The 20159-nt window shown below is 41.8% G+C and overlaps 1 protein-coding gene across 1 annotated transcript in view; it reads right to left on the minus strand.

The window, feature by feature from the left end:
• rsrc1 (arginine/serine-rich coiled-coil 1) overlaps positions 1-20159 on the minus strand; it is a 116831-nt gene that overhangs the window by 19110 nt on the left and 77562 nt on the right. The window contains exon 7 of the mRNA XM_056374343.1: positions 1938-2009. Coding sequence (XP_056230318.1) covers positions 1938-2009 — 72 coding nt within the window. The remainder of the gene's footprint in view (positions 1-1937; positions 2010-20159) is intronic.

The following is a 20159-nucleotide window of genomic DNA, read 5'->3' on the forward strand; positions in this document are numbered from 1 at the left end:
CTCCTCCATTTTAGTTGTGCTGGGAGAAAGGGCAGATGAGGATGGAGCTGGCTGACTCTGCTTGTGTGTATGTGTTTGCTTGTATGTATTTGCGACAGTGCCACTGGCTTCTCTCAGTACCAAAGCAAGGGTAAGTCATCGGGGCCACTTTGTCGAGCTTCTCTGATCGCACTTCATGTATCTCTGTGCAGGGAAAGGAATAAAATGATCGTCCTTGAAGGCAGCGCCTGCACAGCACGCAGTACTCCACTGCTCCACTACACAATCAAGCACAACACCTTCTTTCACACAGAACGAACAGTTGGAGTGAGGCTTTGAGCAAAGGGGAGAAAGAGTCAACTGATTCCAAAGTGTGAACTTTGCTTAAGAAAGCTATTTGACTGGGAGCCTTGCTCTGTTGCCCCAAGCAAGGCACTTAGTCACCACTTTGGCAAGGCTTCCACACAGAGAGGAGAGAAGCAGGAGAAGACACAGAGAAGAGGTTAGGAGAGAGGTGGATATGGTTGATGAGGACAAATGGAGGTGGGAAGAAAGAGAGTATGTAAGACAGAAAGTAGGAGGAGAAAACAGAAAGGGAAAGGAGGAAGAGACTGAGCGCTAAGACCAAGAAAAATGAATAATAATAATATGAGAATGGCAGAGAAGCTGGAAAAAAACCAAAAACAAAACAGGGTGCAATAGAGAGAAGGATGGAATAAATTCTTCCCAGAACTGGAGGACCAAAGCAAGAGTGCAAGGCTAATTAGTTTCTGATGGCTGGACTTTCATTTGGCTAAAAGGTCAGCTAACTTTAAAGGTCACGTTGACATGCCTGCTCGATCCAAACACAAAAAAAATTACACAAAAAGAGGAGAGAGAGTGTCCAGCAATATAAAAACTCCCACACTAGAACAAATTATGCTACTACACATGTCTGTGTGTGCATGTACATACACACAGTGTAGTTGATAACAGCACATTTGATATTCTCATTTATATCATGCTCTGGTCAGAGCAGGGACCAGGGTCATTATTCTATCTAACGACATTTATTACTGCAAGCATATCTACTGCAAATTACTCTTGACTTTATTTGAATGTGTATCGAGATAATCATTGTGTGTACAGTATGTGTGCGTATCTGCGTGTCCTATGTTGGTGGTGGTGGCAGTGGTGATGGTGGTTGGGGGTGGGGTGTGTGTGTGTGTGTGTGTGTGTGTGTGTTCAGGTTTGCAAGATAAATTTACTACCTGCAATGCTAAGCACATTTCTGCCTGACACATCTACTATGCATCTTTATGTATATTACAGCTGACTTAATAAAAACTGAGTGTAATCAGCATCTCTGAGTTCATGTTTCGCGAAGTGTAGATGAAATGCGAAAGTAGAATTGTTGTTTACAAGAAAGGGGGGCATACGTAAAGTTGTTCATCTGTTAATGTAAACATATTCGATGAGTTAAAATGTGTAAAACAACTGACGTTGCAGAAGCTGTAGGGACTACCTGATATAAGAAAGAAACTAAAACTAATTCCCATATTTTGTGTTTTTGCACTTTCCATTTCAATTGTTGGCTCATATTTGTGTTACACACATAACAAGTTTTCCTTTTGTTTTCATCAGACAGACATGCTCCTCTTTATTTAAGAGAGCCATGTAAAAAAACATAAGTTGTGCAACAGATGTCTTACAGTGTAAAAATTTTTTTTTTTTTGTATTTTGTGTTCCCACTCAATCATAACATCGCCAGTTATTTGACGGAGAATAAAATATAAAACAGAGCTACAGTTTCAACTGTTTTCTTGCCAACAACTTTAATGTTGCAATTTCTGTTACATTTTATGGTTCATGCTTTGCTCTTTGTTTTACTTTGTGATTGTCTTGTCAGTTTAAAACTGCTTTGGCAAAGGTGCTAAAGTCCACATGTTGGATCTATGACAGACACACACATAACTCACCTTCTTCTAATTTCTTCCGGGCCTCCTCCTCTCTCTTGGCTACTTTGGCCCTCAGCACCTCATCCGTCTTAGCTGAAAAGAAACACAGCAGACGACGAAGAAGTTAGGAGCAAAGCGGAACATCAGGAACCCTTCACAATGGTTTTATTATAGAAAATAATTATAACATATAAATATTGAGGAATTAATCAATAAATTATATTCAAATTATTATTTTTGATATATGATTATATATTCATACTGAAATCCAAATCACAACGTTGTGTATTTTATGACCCCATTTTAAAAACTACATACTTGTACGCACAACGCACGAAGGTTATTTCTGTGCAAGATACTGAGTTTTGAAACAAATCGATTCTCATCACAGAGAATGCAGAAAATTACCAGAGGATACATTATTGGATCAACATTTAGGGTACAAACCAAAACATGAATCATGCCTTCTCCTTTCCCTGCCAGGCAGTACCCTGCTCGGCTTTTCCTTCATTCCCCTGTAAAAGTCAGTGTGTCTTCCTGAGAGGTGTTTATCGTCTCGGCATAATGAAAAGCTTAAGAGAAAGTGAGGCAGCGGGAGTAAACACTCGTCAGGGCATTTTAAGCATCTCCTCATCATCAGCAGTGTTGTTTCGGCTCCCTTTTCCTCCGCCTTTCCCCCTGAATAATCAAGATGTTAAGCCACATTAAAAAATATAATGCCGTGTATGGCAGGACTATCAATACTGCCTCTAAATTAATTACATTTCCGTTGCGGCGCATCATTTATTTTGCAGCGTTAGGGCCTCGGTGGAGCCATTCGCCTTTATTGCTATCTCACTTGGTTGATGAGTGAGCTATGTAAAATTGAGTCTCCAATATCATTACACTTAATGAGTTTAAACTTTGAGAAAAAAAAAATAGGAAGAGAGAGAAACAGAAGAAGAGATGGAGCAGACAAGAGAGAAGGGGGGGGTGAGAGAATGAAAGCTCGGCACTGTTTTGGGGAAGTTAATACAATATAAGAGTGGGTGTAAGTGTTTGTGAGCGCTTACAGAATGTTTGTGTTAGGGCACAGCTGTGGGTGTCCGAATGTGGTTTATTGCACCACTTGAGATGCCTGCGTACGCTTGTGTGTTTTGTGTTTGTGTCTGATTGTGTGTTAGACTGCACTGCAAGCAAGTATGTTACATAAAAATACAACACGTACACGTCTGTGTGTGTGTGTGTGTGTGTGTGTGTGTGTGTGTGTGTGTGTGTGTACGCTTGTATGCAGGAGGCCATGGGTTGTGCTAGTCTCTCTGTGACTGTGCTGCTGTTTTTGTTCAGTAATTGGCGTAGACAAAGAACCCGTCACACTGCTGTTACGGCTGGTTAAGTCTGGAGGTTCCGCATCTTTACTAACAATGACTCTACATGGATGACTGAACCCTCCTCTACCTCCCTCAGCTAGGGTGTGTGTGTGTGTGTGTGTGTGCGTGCGTGCGTGCGTGCGTGCGTGCGTGTGTGTGTGTGTGTGAGAGCACGCCTAACCAAACACACAACAAGCAATCTATTTCTCTTAGCTGAAACAGCTATAATTTAGTAACTTTGCGTGTGTGTGTATTTGTGTGTGTTTGTGTGTGTGTGCCAAAAACCGAATCATGGGCTGCACCATCCTGCATTTCTTCGCAACTATATTCATGAGTTTTCTTATTTGTATGCACAGATGTGTATTTGTGTGAGTACACTTGTGCATGTGTGTGTGTGTGTGTGTACCTGTGTGTTTTTGTGTTTGTGAGTGAACTCCTCTCTGTGTTCTTCAGTTCCCTCTTTGCTCGGGGCTACCGAGAGGCAGGTAGGAGACAGAGCGGTATTGGTGGTGTTATGGAGCGGGAGGGAGACAGGGGAGAAAGAGGAAGAAAAAAAAAAAGGGGAAAGGGAGATAGGCAGATAGATAGGGGCCATGTAGGAAAAAAGAAGAACTGACAGCGAGGGAAACAGACAAACAAGCAGAAATAAGAGAAAAAGCCTTGCCTGCGTGCACACAAACATGTGCACACAAACAACAGGAATGATTTGTCGCCTCTTTTTGTTTGCATGTTTATCCTCCACCTCTATCCCTTCATCCCTCCCCCAACAGGTTCTCTTATCCTTTCGCTCTCTCTTCTCTCCTTCTGTTTTGCCCTCTCCCACCCCTCCCCGTTTTTATGCTTTCTCTTCCTTCTCTTGCTCATCTCTCCAGTACACTGTGCCTGGGGGCGATAGCAGCAAATCAAACTGTTTATCCATCTCTCATCAGTGCACTGCCTCACGGGGCTCCTGCCCCCTCAAAACAATGAAAGTAGGCCTGTGTGCTGAGCCAGGGATACGATTTAATTGCATCAATAAGGAGTTCTGCTTTAAAAAAAAAGATAAACTACAAAAAATACATTGCAGCAATACACTTTGCTGTACTATCATGAAAAGCCTGTTAACATTAAAAGAAAGAATTAAGTCTCACAGCTGTACCAGTCTAGAAATATAAGCATGTCTGTGTGTAGAGGCTGCTTATTGGAAGTATATTTCTTGGCAACTTAGTGGCTCCAGTTCATTGTAGGATAATTCTGTGATGGACTTTTATTAAAGCACGTAATAAACGGCCGGGTGTTGGGGAGAGGAGAGTCCTTTCACTTCATTTAGACTTCGTTCAGTCTTCGCTGCAGGGGCGGAGGGAAAGAGGAGGGATGGCAGCGGGAAGGGGCGGAGAGCGTCAGTGAAATTGCATTGTGATTATGAGTGTAATTGCAGCTCAGGGGCCCAGGGGCCATGTAGCTCTGATGGCGCTCGAAGATGTTTTATGCACAGCAACAGAAGGGAAGAAAGTGAGAAAGAGAGAAAGAGAGAGAGTGGGAGGGAGAGGCAGGCTGCCAGGATGCAATTTTTTTTTTCCTAAACACAGAATCTCCTCGTCTATCGCTTTCTCCTCCCTTCTTTTTCTCCTTTCTTTTTCTCCTCCCCCAAACATCCTCCTTCGCTCGTCTCTTCTCCTCTCCTATTCTCTTCTGTCCTCCTCTCTCCTCTCTCCTGTCCTCCTCCCTTGGCAGGATTAGCTGGGTCTCGTTAGAGGGGAAATGTAATAATGCTCCCACCAGGTGGAATCGGGCCCGCTCCATTATCAGCCGGGAGATGGATGGGCCGTGTAGGGCCGGCGGGGGCCACGCGCGCACGCAATTTAGATTCAATAAACTGGCAAAGCAAGACCCCCAATCTGATTTATCTCTTACACGCCGCCAATGCTTGCTGCTACGATGCTGATTCCCTATTACCGCTCAGAGAAGGACTATTCATTGGATGTAAGGCACGGCAGTCAGAGAGGCTTGTCGGGCCCCCGGGACGGCAGCAAAACAGATACAGCAGAGGGTTAATACGTTTACACACAGATAAGCAATTAAATCTAAGGCTGAGGTGAGTTATAGAGTTATTAAGGAGGGATTGGGGTGGGGGGAGAAGGGAGGGACAGAGGGTGAGAAAAAGAAGGAGAGAGATGTTATTCAATTCAAGAGTGTGGTAGCTTGGGCCTTAGGCTGGGTACAGTAAGTATTAGAAGTGGAAAAGGCTATCATATTATAGAGTTCATGAGGTGAGAGAACAACAGAAGAGCAGCAGTCTGCCCACGTTGTTCAATAAACTCAATACAACACTTACAAACTAGCATGCGAGACAGAACAGTTATACACTTAGTCTGCGTGCATTTGTGTGAGTTTATGAGTGACGGTATGTATGCTAGTGCAAGTCTTCATTTCCAAATGTAAGTGGGTATGTGTTGGCGTAATAGGCATATTCATATCCATTCTATACCTTGTTGCGAGTATGCAGAGCATCGCACTTGACTGTGTGAGTTTGTGCATGTGTGTGAGAGCTGCAGTGATGTCGGTTGTGTTGGTAGCGGTGGGTGTCATTCCGTCCAGCCGCCAATCAAAGTGAATTTGAATGTCAGCAGGAGAGGAGGCGTGATAAATCAGCCTCACACCCAACGACAAACAAAATATTAGAGGCAGCGCAGCGCCATTGGAAAAATGTCCCTTCCAATCAGCCGAGCACTTTACAGTGAAGCTCGGCAGCCGGGCCTCCAACCAACGCCGAATACCAGAGAGACAGATAAGACAATAAATAAATAAATAAATAACAGACAGACAGGCTGGAAGACAGGCAGACAGACAAACAGACATGTAGGCACAATGAGGAAAAACGGTCCTGACAGGCAGAAAGACAAGACAAAGAAACATAAGAACAAAACAGGGCTGGAGGACAGACAGGTAGGCACACTAACCGATGTACAAAAGGGCTGACAGGCAAGGACACAAGACAGACGGACAGACAGGTGGGAAGACAGGCAGGAAACTGCTATCCAGACAGACTGACAACTGGATAGTCATGCAGAACAACACATTGTTGTAGCAACAACAATATCAAAATGTATAAGTAAGTGCCACAGTCCATTATATAAAGGAATACAGTGTAGTGAGGTTTATCAGGCCCAACAACATAAAGACGTCTTCCTGACCAATTTTAATATTAAGTAACTGATAAATAATTTAAATTAGTCATTTGGTGCTTTTGTTGCATGTAACTTCAGAATAAGTGAAGAAGTCAAATCATCTACACGTTGGTCAAAAATGTTACAATTTCATTATTCTTGCAATAATGTTCAGTTCTACTGGACGAGTATACAAAAAGAGAAGACATAAACATTGTGCAACTTTGGTCCACTTATAACAGCTCCACCGCACTGTCATTTTTTTTTTCCATCTGTCAAAGAGTTCAAGGATGGTCTGGGATTGCAAATCAGTAATTTGAGAAATACAGTGTTTGTGTTACAAAATGTACAGTTTACGTTAAGGAGCTACTGAGGCTAAGCTTCTACTGTGGGATACGTGAAGGACACTGTTGCCGCTTTACTGTGTGTAAACAGAACAGACCATACTGACAAAGAGAGACACAGCAATACACTGTTAAGTGGGAGAGGCTTACTAATCTTCCTAGGTTCCACATAGAAAGCTGTGATCACATGACATGTACTAGACAAAGGGTGGTCTACAGTAAGTATGGGAACCATAAATGTAACACTTGCTTACGTTATTGGTAATGGTACTTCATTTACAGGTTCCATGTGAATTAGTGAGACCTATCTATGATTACTGATTAGTGATAATTGTTCCTCACCTGACCAGACCAGGGTATCTTAAGACTGCTATAGTACTAGCCATAGTAGTACAGTAAATGCTTTCTTTCATCTTCTTTTTGAGTCTTCAGGTGAAAAGAAACCCATTCTGTTCTACTGTATTTCCCAATGCAGAAATCTACATCAGGTGTTTAGGTTAAATGGATCACAAGAAGCAACATCTGAAGCAACCACTAGGTGGCACAGCACACAGACAACAAAAGTAGAAGGCTTCAGTCTGGCCTTACTTTTATGTACGTGTGTGAGTGTTTAAATTCAGGTGACCGTGTTTTTGTACAGGACCCTCGATCAAAACCAGCTCATCTAGACCTTGTAGGTGTACAGTATAACTTGACACAGGACGTATCACAAATGTGCTGGCATCCTGACAGGATATGCATAGATGAAAAGATAAAACATGAAGGAATTTAAATATTTAGCACCAGAATGCATAAAATGGTTCAACGGCAAGCTTATATTATAGCAGCAGTTTATGCATGGCATCGTGCAACTTGTGTGGGACCTGAAGAAAGTCTCCTTACAACAACAAAACAAAATAAAAAAAATCACAACAGCGCAATTAATTCACAAAAGTATGTGTGTATGAATCAGCGTCTCAGCCATAACCATATGATCGTTCCACTATGCTGTGAAAATCATACTCAGTGAAATCCTTTAGGCAGAAAACAGGAGAGCTGAGCTTGAATGATCTTTAGCGGAGGCTGCCCTCTGCATGTGTCATCAGGCTGATTTAACGACACCCATGAAATATTTACAAACCAAACAATTAGAGAGAGATATCTTACAAAATCAATCAATTATTCATTATTCATTGCCAATCGTCTGAAGAGCTTTTTTTTTCCGCAGCTATATTCTGATGCTGGGGAGTGCATGAATTAGGGCTCATACTCCCGTGGTGTTACGGATGCTTCAGAGAGGAATGGCTGCCTAAATGAAGGAGCCAGATGCAAGTTGGGAGTATTTCATGCTGACACTGTGTTGTGGCAGAGGAGCTTGATAAAACCTAGATTGACATGCTGATCCCTACACTATGTTACACATGAAGTCAGAGGGACGATTTGGATCATTCAGCTGAATGTGTGAAGATATGAGACTTTCCCTACTTACACCCACAGTGTCACAACCATCATGTAAAACTCTGGAGCCTTGCTTATGCAACATTTGTTATATTAATTTTTAAAACCGCCTCTTAACTCTAGACACCTGGGCTCCATGTTTATATTTTTCTTCTCGGTGATCATGCTGCGATTGCATCTGTCAAACTCAAAGAGGTGAGGAATTAAGATGAGGTTTATCTATAAGAATAACAGGAGGTAACTCAGTCCAGAGTTCATTTTCTCTGCATAACTACAAACATTAACAACACAACAAACACAAACTCATACAATTCAAATTTGCAAAATGCCTTTGCCAAGAAATTTTATACACATAATGTGTTATAATTTGTGGATGTTTTCATGGCCACTTCAGCAGAGTAAAATGACACTTCTACCTAACACTAATCCTCTCCTTTTCTATCTTTCAGTTATACCGCGGGACTAGATATTAAGAAAGATATTAAGTCAACTAAGTCAAAGCTTTTCTTCAATTAATAGAGGAGTTGATTTCAATGAAATGTCAAATCTTTTTCTCTAGCACTGTTATCCCTAAAGGTGAAAGCTGTCATTTAGAAAGCTCTGTTTAAGGGATGAAGAAAATGGTTAATTGATTACTTAATCAACCATCATCTAATTGGCCACAATTTTCATAAGTGATTAATCGTGTGCTTCATTTTTCAAGCAAAAATGGTAGAAAATGTGTTAAATCATTTCTTAAATGTGAAAATTTTATGAGATAAATTCACATATTCACCAGGTTAATTGTGAATGAATATAATTGTAGGATGCAGCCTTAAACTTTTAGATGTAGTGCTTCTTAAAGTGACTCCAGTTTCTAGTGATGAGCCATAACTAAAAGCTCATCCCCATAAAGACAATAGCTAACTGGCTAAAAATCTCTTGGTAGAAGAACGCCCTGATGAGTAGTAGTCAACTACGTGACCAAGAGGGGACAGCTAATAAGCTCGTTAAGTCGTTAATAAGGATGATCAGTACAATGAAGCTCAGCCACATGATCAAAACCCCTCTGCACCGCACTATGCTTAGCTCGAGATAACACACTGGGGTCTGGATCTTATTTCCTTTGGGCAAACCTTGCACAGGAGGTCTGGGGTTGAGAACAAGCTTCATGTGGGCCAAGCAAGTAAATAAGCAGCTGAGCAGTGTGGCCTTCGCAATGCATGTGGGTGGCTTGGGCCCAGCACCCCAACCTGCCCTCTAGACCCAAGGGCGATAGAGTATCCCACGACTCTGCAGCTGCACCAGCGCACTCAGAGGGGTGTAGGCCCCACAACCTGGGCCAGAGAGGAGAATTGCTGAAAACATGGGGAGTAGCAGAGGCCCGCAGCGGTCAGAGAGATCAGAGAAGGAGGTTACTCTGAGGAACACACACTGCCATGGGGTGCATGCACTCACATGCACTCATAAACACACGGATGTCCACATACTCGCTTAAAGGCATAAGAGCACCACACACACCAATGCATAACACACAAGCCTGAGGGGAAAAAATCGAACAACAAAGCCTCTATAAAGTAGCAACCAGGTCATATAAAGTTCAACCTGGACACCTAACTACGGAAATATCATGTTAATTGTAAATGTTCTTGCCTTTTAGGGCTTATAGTTACATACACATACATTAAAATGTAAAATTACAGTCAGTTTATTGGTTTGGTGGGAGGGTGGGAATGCCTTTTAGGTAAATACAAAAGTTCTGTCATGAGAACTTCACTGAGATGAGTGAGTAACTGCATAACAGAGGTCTTGAGAGGGCAATCAGACCAAATCCATAATACAGGGATCACTCGGTGAAATATTAAGCATCCTGGGGCCTCTGAATGACATCTCACCCCCAACTTCAACCCTGTCATGTCTCCACATGGCACTGTCTCTTTCGTATGCCTCCCTATCTTATTCTTTTATCTGCTTTATGTCCTTTACCTCTCCTCTGTCATCTTTTCCTAACCTCATTCTCTTTATACACTCTCTTGCTTTTCTGCATCCTTTTCTCATTTAACCTTTGAACATGTTCAGATCCCCCATTTACAGACAAATCCCTTGTAGGATTGCTGAAACTAGGTTCAGCCCACATTTGCCGATTCATGCCGGGCTACCTGTCACAGGTATATAAAATATAAATAATCATCATATCATCCTATTATCTTGAGACACTACAGCTTTGCCATGTTTCTCAAAAAGCAGTTTGAATGTGAAAGGGGTACAAAGTAAGTTTGCATATGTTATTGTCTGTTACAAAATAATCTGAGACCATACTGGCAGCAACTTTGTTGCGTCACCCAATCAACAAGTAGTTGCCTCTTGTAGTCAGAGAGTCTGCTCACATTTGTTGGCACTGTGTGGAGTTTTGGAGGAAGTACACAAACCAAAGCCAATTGTTGTAGCAATAAATTGTAAAATGTAAATTAATTTAGACTACAATGTTATTTACCATGTTCTTGTTGAAAATATTCGCGTTGCATTGTTTTGTGAAAAAAAATCAACATGGACCTTCAGCCATATAAAGAGGTGGGGACACAGAGATAATAAAGAGAGAGCAGATTTCTTACATTTTTGACCAAAAGGAGTAGACCTGATAAGAGACTAAAGCCAGAAGAGGTGTTACAACAGAGGAACATCTCTGCCAGCTGTTGCTCCGCTGTCTGATGCTTCATTCTCTGTTGACTCGTGTCTTACAGTGCTCATTCGTAAATGAAATAAGTACCGCCTGCTTTGCTTCTGCCAGTGTGAGTGCACAGTTAAGCCGGATTTATGCTCCTCCATCAAGGTGTTGCAGCGGACCCACCATATACATCTCCTGTGCAGGAACTGATTCATGAGTGCAGTGTAGGATTTCACCAACACTACATTAATCCTAGTCCTACATTATCAGGGCATTTGTTACACACCTGAAGAGATGATGTTTACATTATTTCATTCACTCTGTCACAAACAAAAAGACAGTTTGCACAGGAAATGGCCCAAAGCACAATGACGAGTCACCAGTTATCCTGGGTTACCATCTACTACAAACCACAGTGCAGACATGAATTTGTGGTCTTAAAATGGCAAGAATCAAATTAAAAGCAACATTTACTACAAATTTGATGAATTCTTACGCAACAAATAGTCAAAATGGAGAGATTATGTTCAAACTTGAAAAAGAACCTCCCTTTTCCACATACAATAAAGTAATTTAAGCCATGTTAAGCTCAAGAAAAATAAAACTTAGTGGCACAGAGAGTATACAGGCTTAATTCCCACAATAATACATTTTATGACTAGTTATTAAATAAACTACTAATTAGCTACTGACCGGTATAGAAACTCTCATAAACTGGTCCTTACATACAAAAATATATTTACTGCGCTATATTATTACTGATTACATTTTATAGTTATTGTTGAGATCTATAAATAATTATTTTTTTATTTAATCTATTGCCAGAAATTGCATATATTCCAGGAAAGCTGCTGAAATTAAGTAATTTCAAGCCACAATACTCAAAACTCAACTCTATGTGATCCTGGTTATAATCCGTAGTATGTGTATTGCATTTCAGAGCAAAAATATGCTTGCCCTGTGTATGTGTGTGTATGTGTGTGCTTGTATCTGCTCATTTATTCCAGTGTGAATGCACTTGAGCGTGCTGTTGAATGGTGGAGAATAGGCTCTGGTTCCCCTGCTGAAAGCCTGTTGGATGCCATTGTGATGGCGCACCACTGAGTGTGTGTCTCATGTGTGTGCAGTGGTGGTGGCGGTGGTGGTTGCGGTAGTGGGGGAGATGGGACTAAGTCTATCATGAAAGGTAAACTGGAGCCGCTAATCGCAGTGCTGACACAAGGAGGTTCAGAAGGGCGGCCACTTAGAAAAGAAAGGCAGGAGAGCCGGGACCCTGGCAGCGTCAATGGGGCTCAGCACAACTGACCACATTACAGGAACAAACACACAGTGCAGAACAGACACACTAACTTGGTGGTCTTGGCTAGTTCCTGCCTGCTCTTTGGTGTGGACTTCACGGATGGTGAGTCGAGTGTATGAGTGTTTGTGTGCATGTAATACTTCTCCAAAAGACTGTATTCATGTTCAACAATGCCAACAATGTATTTGAATAAAGTGTTTGATTTATTTTCTTTCTTAAAGATAAAAAATGAATAAGAAATTGAAACCCTCAGTTACACACTCTGAGGGACAAGGTGACTAACACTGGCCTGATAACAAGGCTCACAACACAAATCCAGGTGGGCAAGAAGCAATAAATAAAGCAAAGCGTTACAAAATTAATGCAAGTTCATGGACATATTTGGCAATTAACGCTAAAATGTCAGCACATAAGATATGATGAAGGAAAACAGAAAGAAAGAATGCATGAGAGAGGGCGAGGGCAGGCTTTGAGTGGCACCAGGGAAAGGGGGAGATGGGGGAGAAGGGGGAGACAGCCTGGCCGCAGGAGGACTAGGAGCAGAGAGGAGAGAAAGAGCGAGGGAGGTTAGACAAATGACAGCCCCCCTCGAAGGTAGTGTTGTGCACTCCCTTCTCTCTTCCCTCTTTCTCATCTCTTAATACTTATTTTCATCACTTTGCTTAAAATATTGATAATCAATTAGCACTACGTCTGTTTTGCTACAGAATCTGTGTCACGGTCTATCACTCTGTCAGAGCCAATTCACCGTTCATTCAAAGTTCATTTTTCCTTGGCGGCTCTGTGCCTTTGGAGGAGTCATTACGTGGGGAACATAGCCCGGGGTGCAATCACCTATTCTCTTTCATTACTGGGGAGATGGAGAAGGTGAGAGAGATTATTAGAACTTTGGAATGATCACAAAGCTCCACGCCGCCTGTCAGATCCCCCCTACGTGTAATTCATCTGGCCTCACTACCTCCCCCTACCCCCTTCCCTTCCCTTCCCCTCTCCCTCATCCCTCTATCCCTCCTCCCCCAGCCTCAGCCAGGGGTTTGGCCACAGACATTATTCATGAACATCTGCAGCGCGCTGAATATTCCACAGCCTCCGCCGTGATGAAAAGGGAGCTGCCCCTTTGACTTGAAAATTAACATGCCGGCACAGAGATTATGGACGCGTCGTTTCATTCCAAGCCGAGCTGGGCCACGCTGAGACCGGCCGAGCTGATGGGCCGGGCTGGGCTGAGCGAGGCAGAATAAACTGGGCAGGTGCAGAATTTGTCCTTTGTAATGGTGAGGTGTCTGTTTTAGTGGGTAACTGGGAAATAATCAAGTTATTAAAATGATTTTGGTGCACAAACATGAACCGCCACCGATACAAACACACTCAATTCAGACGTCCCTGTAGAGCTGTGATATGCCGGTGTCAGTGGTAGACTTGCAACTCTGCAGTCACTTAAGGCTGAATTCTTCAACTCCACTGGTAATACTTGCCTCAATCATTTCATAGACATGGTCACTAGAATAAGGGCCTATGATTAACGTGAGAAGGGATGCCTGTACATTAATTAATTATCGATTCATTTGACAATTATTTTATCGATTAATTGATTCATTGTTTTATCTATAAAATGAAAATAGTGAGAAATGCCTCTTATAGATTCTTAGAGCCCAAGGAGACATCTTCAAATAGACGAGGCAGACGGCCCCCTGCCATGAGCCGGGTTCTGTTCAAGGTTTCTATCTGTTAAAAGGGAGTTTTCCCGCCTAGTGCTCGCTCATGGGTGAGAGTTAGGTCTAACATTACAAGTACAGTCTAGTACGGTCTAGACCTTCTCTATATGAAAAGAGCTTTGAGATAACTTCTGTTGCTCGCCGTATTGTATCGTCGTTCAATGATGTTATCAATTAGACTGATTTGACTTGAATTGACCTTTGTCCAACCAGCAGTGTAAAACCCAAAGATACTTTGTTTACTATCATGTTAGACTGAGAAAAGCTTCAAGTCCTCACATGTGAATAGATGGAAACAGCAAGTGTTTGGCTATTTAGTTTTAAAAAATGATTAAAATTATAATTTTATCTTTCAAAATCGCTGCTTTTCTGTCAATGAGAATTGATTAATTGAATAAACACTGCAGCTCTATTTCAAAGACTGGTGGTACATCTGTAGCACAGCCAAAATTCCCAGTAAATATCTCATTCCACCCTCTCACCTCTGTGCATCTCTTTCTTTCATTCCCTCATGGGTGTCTCTACATGAAAGCTCAGCCAGAGAATGGAAACTCTTCCTCTCTCACACCAGGAGCACCTCTGCTGGAGAGAAGCCAAGCATTCTCCCTCTCTCCCTCTCTCTCTCATGTCTGTGTGCTGTCCCTCATCCAGCCAGTGTCCTCATAGACATTAAGCTCCTGGTTGTGTGACTGTAACATGCCTCAGAAAAATGAAATAAAAATAAAATAAGAATATACACTGTACTATGTGTATACATATATACACGACTTGGTGCTCAGGTTGAGACAACACTCATGTCAGTGACTGCAGTCTAATTACTTTGATTCATGGAAGTGTCCCGCCTTATTTGAATGAGTATTTCAATTTTGAGGATAAGTGTTAATAAACAGGCCTTTCATTTCCTACTTTTTGCATAATGATGATAGATTATGTTTAAAACTGTGCCTCTTAATGAGTGAATACATACCACTGCACTGGAAGATACAATATCATTACGATAAATGTTTACTGACAAAAGCCTATAGACATAACTACAGCCAAAATGTCAATGTGTTGACAAAACATGTTAAAATCGCTTTTGGGAGACTGGCCCTCTAAGGTAAACTTCTACATTCCCCTGACTGTAGAAGTTGAACATGGTCTCTTGATGGTATGAAGCGGAAAACTAGGAGACTAGAGAATTCTCTGTTTGCAAATAAGTAGAAATAACTTGCAATGACTTCATAGTAATTCAAATTTCATAATAGTTTTCCCATACAGCAGCAGACTTTCAGAAATCACTGGATTATCAAACAAGCATCTTCACCATCATCATAATGTATTTTATGTCTGCAGGCTGACAGGATGTAAAAGAAACAAGCAGTGGATGATCTGTCAAACATAAGCAAAGACCATGAAAATATGGTAAAACAAACAATACCGAGATCAGAACTGTTTGTACACTATGACTACTTGTGAGTTTGTCAATGCATATGTCTTATGTCGGCTATAAACACCTCTAACTACACTTGGCAGTGTTTTCACCAGAGAAATTATAGCAAGATACACAACTGAGACTGAAAGAACAAAAGAAGAAAAAAGAGAAAGAAATATAAGCAGACAGACAAACTGTAAAGAGAGAAAGAATGGGAGAAAATACACTTTAATGCTTCTGAAAAGGGGAGCAGTTGGAGGGTTCTGACATGGGCTGGAGCGGGACTTTGCGCTTCCTGTTGTTGATTGTAAATGGCAGAGCAAGTTTACTCTGGCAGTTGGAGCCAAAATGGAGTCTGACAGCTTTGTCAGGGAGTTTGAGCGGCTCAGTGGCGGGGCAGGAATCGGGATGATTCCATCCCTTTCATCTCAAATCGCCGGCGTACGCTTGTGAAACCTCCATGGTAATAAAAAAAAAAAGAAAAAAAGGGGGGTAAAAGAAAACCAGCCCAGCATAGTTTGAGGATGACAAGCGATTTTTCGAAACACTTGTCAAAATAGAACAGAGAAATAAAAAAAAAGAGGCAAAGAATGAGAAAATGGCAGACCAAAGTCTGAAAGAGCTAGATGCAGAGCAAACATGTCAGGAGATGTTAGCGCTCTCTCCAAAAAACACCAATATTAATAATCCTAGCACTCATTCCCACCTTTTCTCTCTCCTCCTCTCTTTATCTCTCTTTGTAAATTCTTCGCTGCATTACAACCCACTCAAGATCTTGCCCTCTGTGCTTCCTAACCGCAGCCTCTATATTATTCTGGCCATCTTTGCAACCTTTGGCACTATATTTCTTTTATAACTGACCTAAAAATATGAACACTGGCAGTAACTTTACATGCACTCCAGGCCTGTTTATCTTCTCTGTTTGTTTCATAAACAGTCCTCTCTCCAAACTCCTTCCTTCTCGCTGTCTCTTCTCAGAATCTCCCTAAGAAAGGTAAAGACAAGTCTATAGCATATGTTTGAGCGTAGGGATTGACAGAATAAAGGAAGCCTTACTAGAACTGCTTTGTTATGTTACTCTCCCATAGCTTTATCCCTCTGATCCCTTCTACCTCTATCTGCCTGCCTCGTTTTTTTTTTTCTTTTTCAATTTACAGGATTTGTTTCTGTGTTTACAGCGAGGAGGATGAGGTATAAAATTAATCTTTATCCCGGTTTTGTTGTGTTTCCTCCTCCTTGACAATGCATGTCAGTAATTAGCCGGCCAGTTTGGTTCCAGGCTTTTCGATGGGTGCCTCCGTTTGCCAACTTTCGCCTTTTGTTCTTGCCACACAATACCGCCCACTCGCCCTCGGTGTCTCTCTCCCTCTCTCTCCTCTCTGCTCCCCGCCTCACACCCACACAGGGCGTTACACAATCTATCCAAATGTGCTTCGCTTTAAAACCCCATTACTCAGCCCCTGTTGTTTTGTTCGACACAATTAAAAGAACAGGCCCTTCATGAGAATTCAGAGAGCCTCGCTCCGTCCCTCCCTCCCTACTCTCCTTCACTCTCTCCTCTTCTGTGGTTCAACATTGGCCGAGGAGTTACTGTGAACAGGCCAGCTTAGTTCCCCTAATTCCCTGGGTTTTGTTTGCATATAGGCTTAGTTTAGTTCTATTTGAAACTACTCAATGCCATGCCTCATCCCCTGGCTGTAACCAGACCAGTGAGCAACTTTAAAGACTGGTCAGCCCAATGGAAACAGGGAAGTCCACACACACACACACACACACACACACACACAGACACACACACACAGACACAGACACACACACACACACACACACACACACACACACACACACACACACACACACACACACACACACACACACACCACACACACACACACACACACACACACACACACACACACACACACACACACACACACACACACACACACACACACACACACACACACACACACACACACGAAGAGCCCGACAAGGTTAAAGGGCATATGCATTGTTATCTTTCTAAGTACTGACACACTTCAAAAGGGTGAAAAACTCGAAGGCTTTTTTTTTTTTTTGGTAATGACTACCTAGTCAGGCGTTGGCAGAGGGTCCAGTGGTAATTTCAGGCTCTGGCCTTCCACATAAGTGTGTAAGCCCTGCAGTATGGGCTTAGTTCAAAGGAAAGCCAGGTAAATGAGAGACAGGGCTACTGGTCAGTAATGACCACAAGGTCACTGTCAGGGAAATGTCAAGAGGGAATAGAAATGTCTAATCTAAAGGCATGGTGTGATTCAGAAAAATATCCCTCAAGTCTTAAATGAATCTACATCTCTCATGAGGTTTGTGCAACAACTACTGCATGCAGAACTGGAATGACCACTCACCCGAAAATAGATAAAATTGACACTTTTAGGATTTAGCTTCTAGTGGATTGATCAATAAGTCAATCGACACAAATCTAATCAGCAATTATTTAGATTGCGCCTACAATATGCGGATTTGCTGTTTTCCATTGTCGCACGTTGAACTAACCTTGATATCTCGGGGGTTTAGGATGTTGGTTGTAGACCAAACAATTCACTGATGAACTGAGAATGTGCACAGAAGATTTATCGATGAAGAAAATAAAGATACATTTTGGCCGGATCATTTCTGGGTTAACGTCTTAGTTGATCTTAACATTGTATTGCATCACATTTTAAAATATAATCTTTCAAACAACATCTAAAAATTTAATGCCAGTGGATTAATCTCCTTTTAACAAATTGCAGACAGCTGCTAATGTTTTTTAAACAATATCTAATTAAAAAACACTGAAGACAACAGTTTTACAGTGCTACACACTGTGCAGTTTTCAAACCGACAAGAGCTCATTTGATTATGTTTAACATTTACTCAGCACAATACGCCAGCACAGATTAAAGCAATCAACTTAATGCTAGGTCATTGTGGCTCTAGTTAAATGCCTTAATGAAATTATGTCATGAAGTTTACTAACACCATCTGAACCCGCACGTTCCTAAATACTGCAGACACACACACAGGCCTGCATTTAGCCAGTGGTCTCTGTCTTTGTTGCAGAGTGGAGAGGAGGTCGACCCTGCCCACCAAATGACAGGTGTAAAGCTCTGGGAATTGTCTCATGTTGTAGACAGCTCTATAATTCACACTGGACAAGACTTTTAAGAACAAACAAAATGGCTTTAAAGCGAACCAGGAAACTGTTTAGTCATGTGTCTGACAGTGAGCCCAGCCAACATTAACCTTGTTTCTTTTGGCAAACAGCAGCAAAAAGGAAATATAATCATTTCAAATATACTTCATGTAAAGCTGCAAAGAATCAGCTACATTTAGAATGATCATTAACATTTCTAATCAGACATTTGAGCCGTGTTTTCCCCTGTTGCATCACCGTCCACAAACCCAGTTAATTAACTCAACCTCTGACACCCGCCACCATCGCTGCTACTACAGTGTGTTCAACAGCCAAAATGAGATCCAGTGATGCTTCATGCAACACGGCTTGCCTGAAATTCTTCTCACTGGCTGAAAGGTCTGTAAAGTGGTCATAAAATTAAGGTTCAACTCATCTGTACTGAGGAGCTAATAGCACTTGAACATCAGGACACCAACAATGGCTTGTACTAATAATTTGACCATTTGCAATCAGGCCATTCTGCTCAAGCTTACTCCTTAATCAAGTTAATTAATAAAACAACACTTTCTCAACAGGATAATACCAGATTTATATATTAATTTGATGAATTATGCATAAGAGCTGGAATTGTTTAGGGGAAGATTTTAATTGTTGTGGCTGTTCATTTTCAGTTATGTAAACAGGACAAACTGTAGGTTAGGAAAAGAGTAAATTTTAATGGATAAGATTTGTGTTTCCCTAAAAATACGGCACACACACACTCACACCAACGCACATGCACACACTTCCCTGTTTGTGTTCATATGTTCATGTAACGCTCTGTGTGAGCTGATATTGATCTTTCTTTAAAGCTCCTCAATAATAAATTCCACCTCCCCCTCCTCAAAAAAAAAAAAACACAGTCAGATAGGACCACAAAACTAGTTTAAAACCACTAATTACATCAGCGCTGAAAGGAAGTCATTGATCAGCAGCATTATGGGAAATTAAACTGCCCCCCAAAAATGGATCAAAGTGAATGAAGTGGCTTAGTGGGGTTTCACTGGGGCTCTGCAGACGGGAGACAGGATTATCACCCCTGGACACACACATCTCATTACGACGATACAGTAGCATGTTACAGGACTTATATGACGCACACACACAATCTTGTAAGGCCGTGGATGTTCCCAGTTGCTGCCTTCAGCTAACTTGAGCTTCATTCTTCAAAGCCAAACCATTCAAACACTTAACAAATGCTTAACTTTGTTTCACCTGCTCCATTATAACAATTATTTTAACAATTTGTTCTACACAAAAATAACCATTTTATAACGCAGCCCTAGACTAATGTGAGCAGGCCTCATGTCCCCAACCTGTGGAGGGGTCCACTGGGGGAATGAATAAAAGAAAGGGGCCCCTGCTGGTTCATCTGGCCATCTATTGGTGCCCCGAGACCGCCATAATCTGTTTCCCCCTTCCCACCAGCCCCACCACTGGCCCCTTAGGGCTCCCAGCCTGCTGCTAGGGGAGCCCTTCATGTGTAATTAACAGCTCCCAAGCTGTAACACACACACAAACATACAAAAGAAAAACTGTGGTGCTTTTCAGAGCAGTGATTAGTTTACATGGCCTGCAATTTTTCCAATATTAACTCGATTAAGACAATTAAGTAAATTTGCCATGTACTGAGCTTGTTCTGATCATTACTACTGTACAGAGCAGCTTAACAGCAGTTACAGGTTAAGTACTTCA

Source organism: Seriola aureovittata, chromosome 4, assembly GCF_021018895.1.
Source record: "Seriola aureovittata isolate HTS-2021-v1 ecotype China chromosome 4, ASM2101889v1, whole genome shotgun sequence".
Lineage (NCBI taxonomy): Eukaryota > Metazoa > Chordata > Actinopteri > Carangiformes > Carangidae > Seriola > Seriola aureovittata.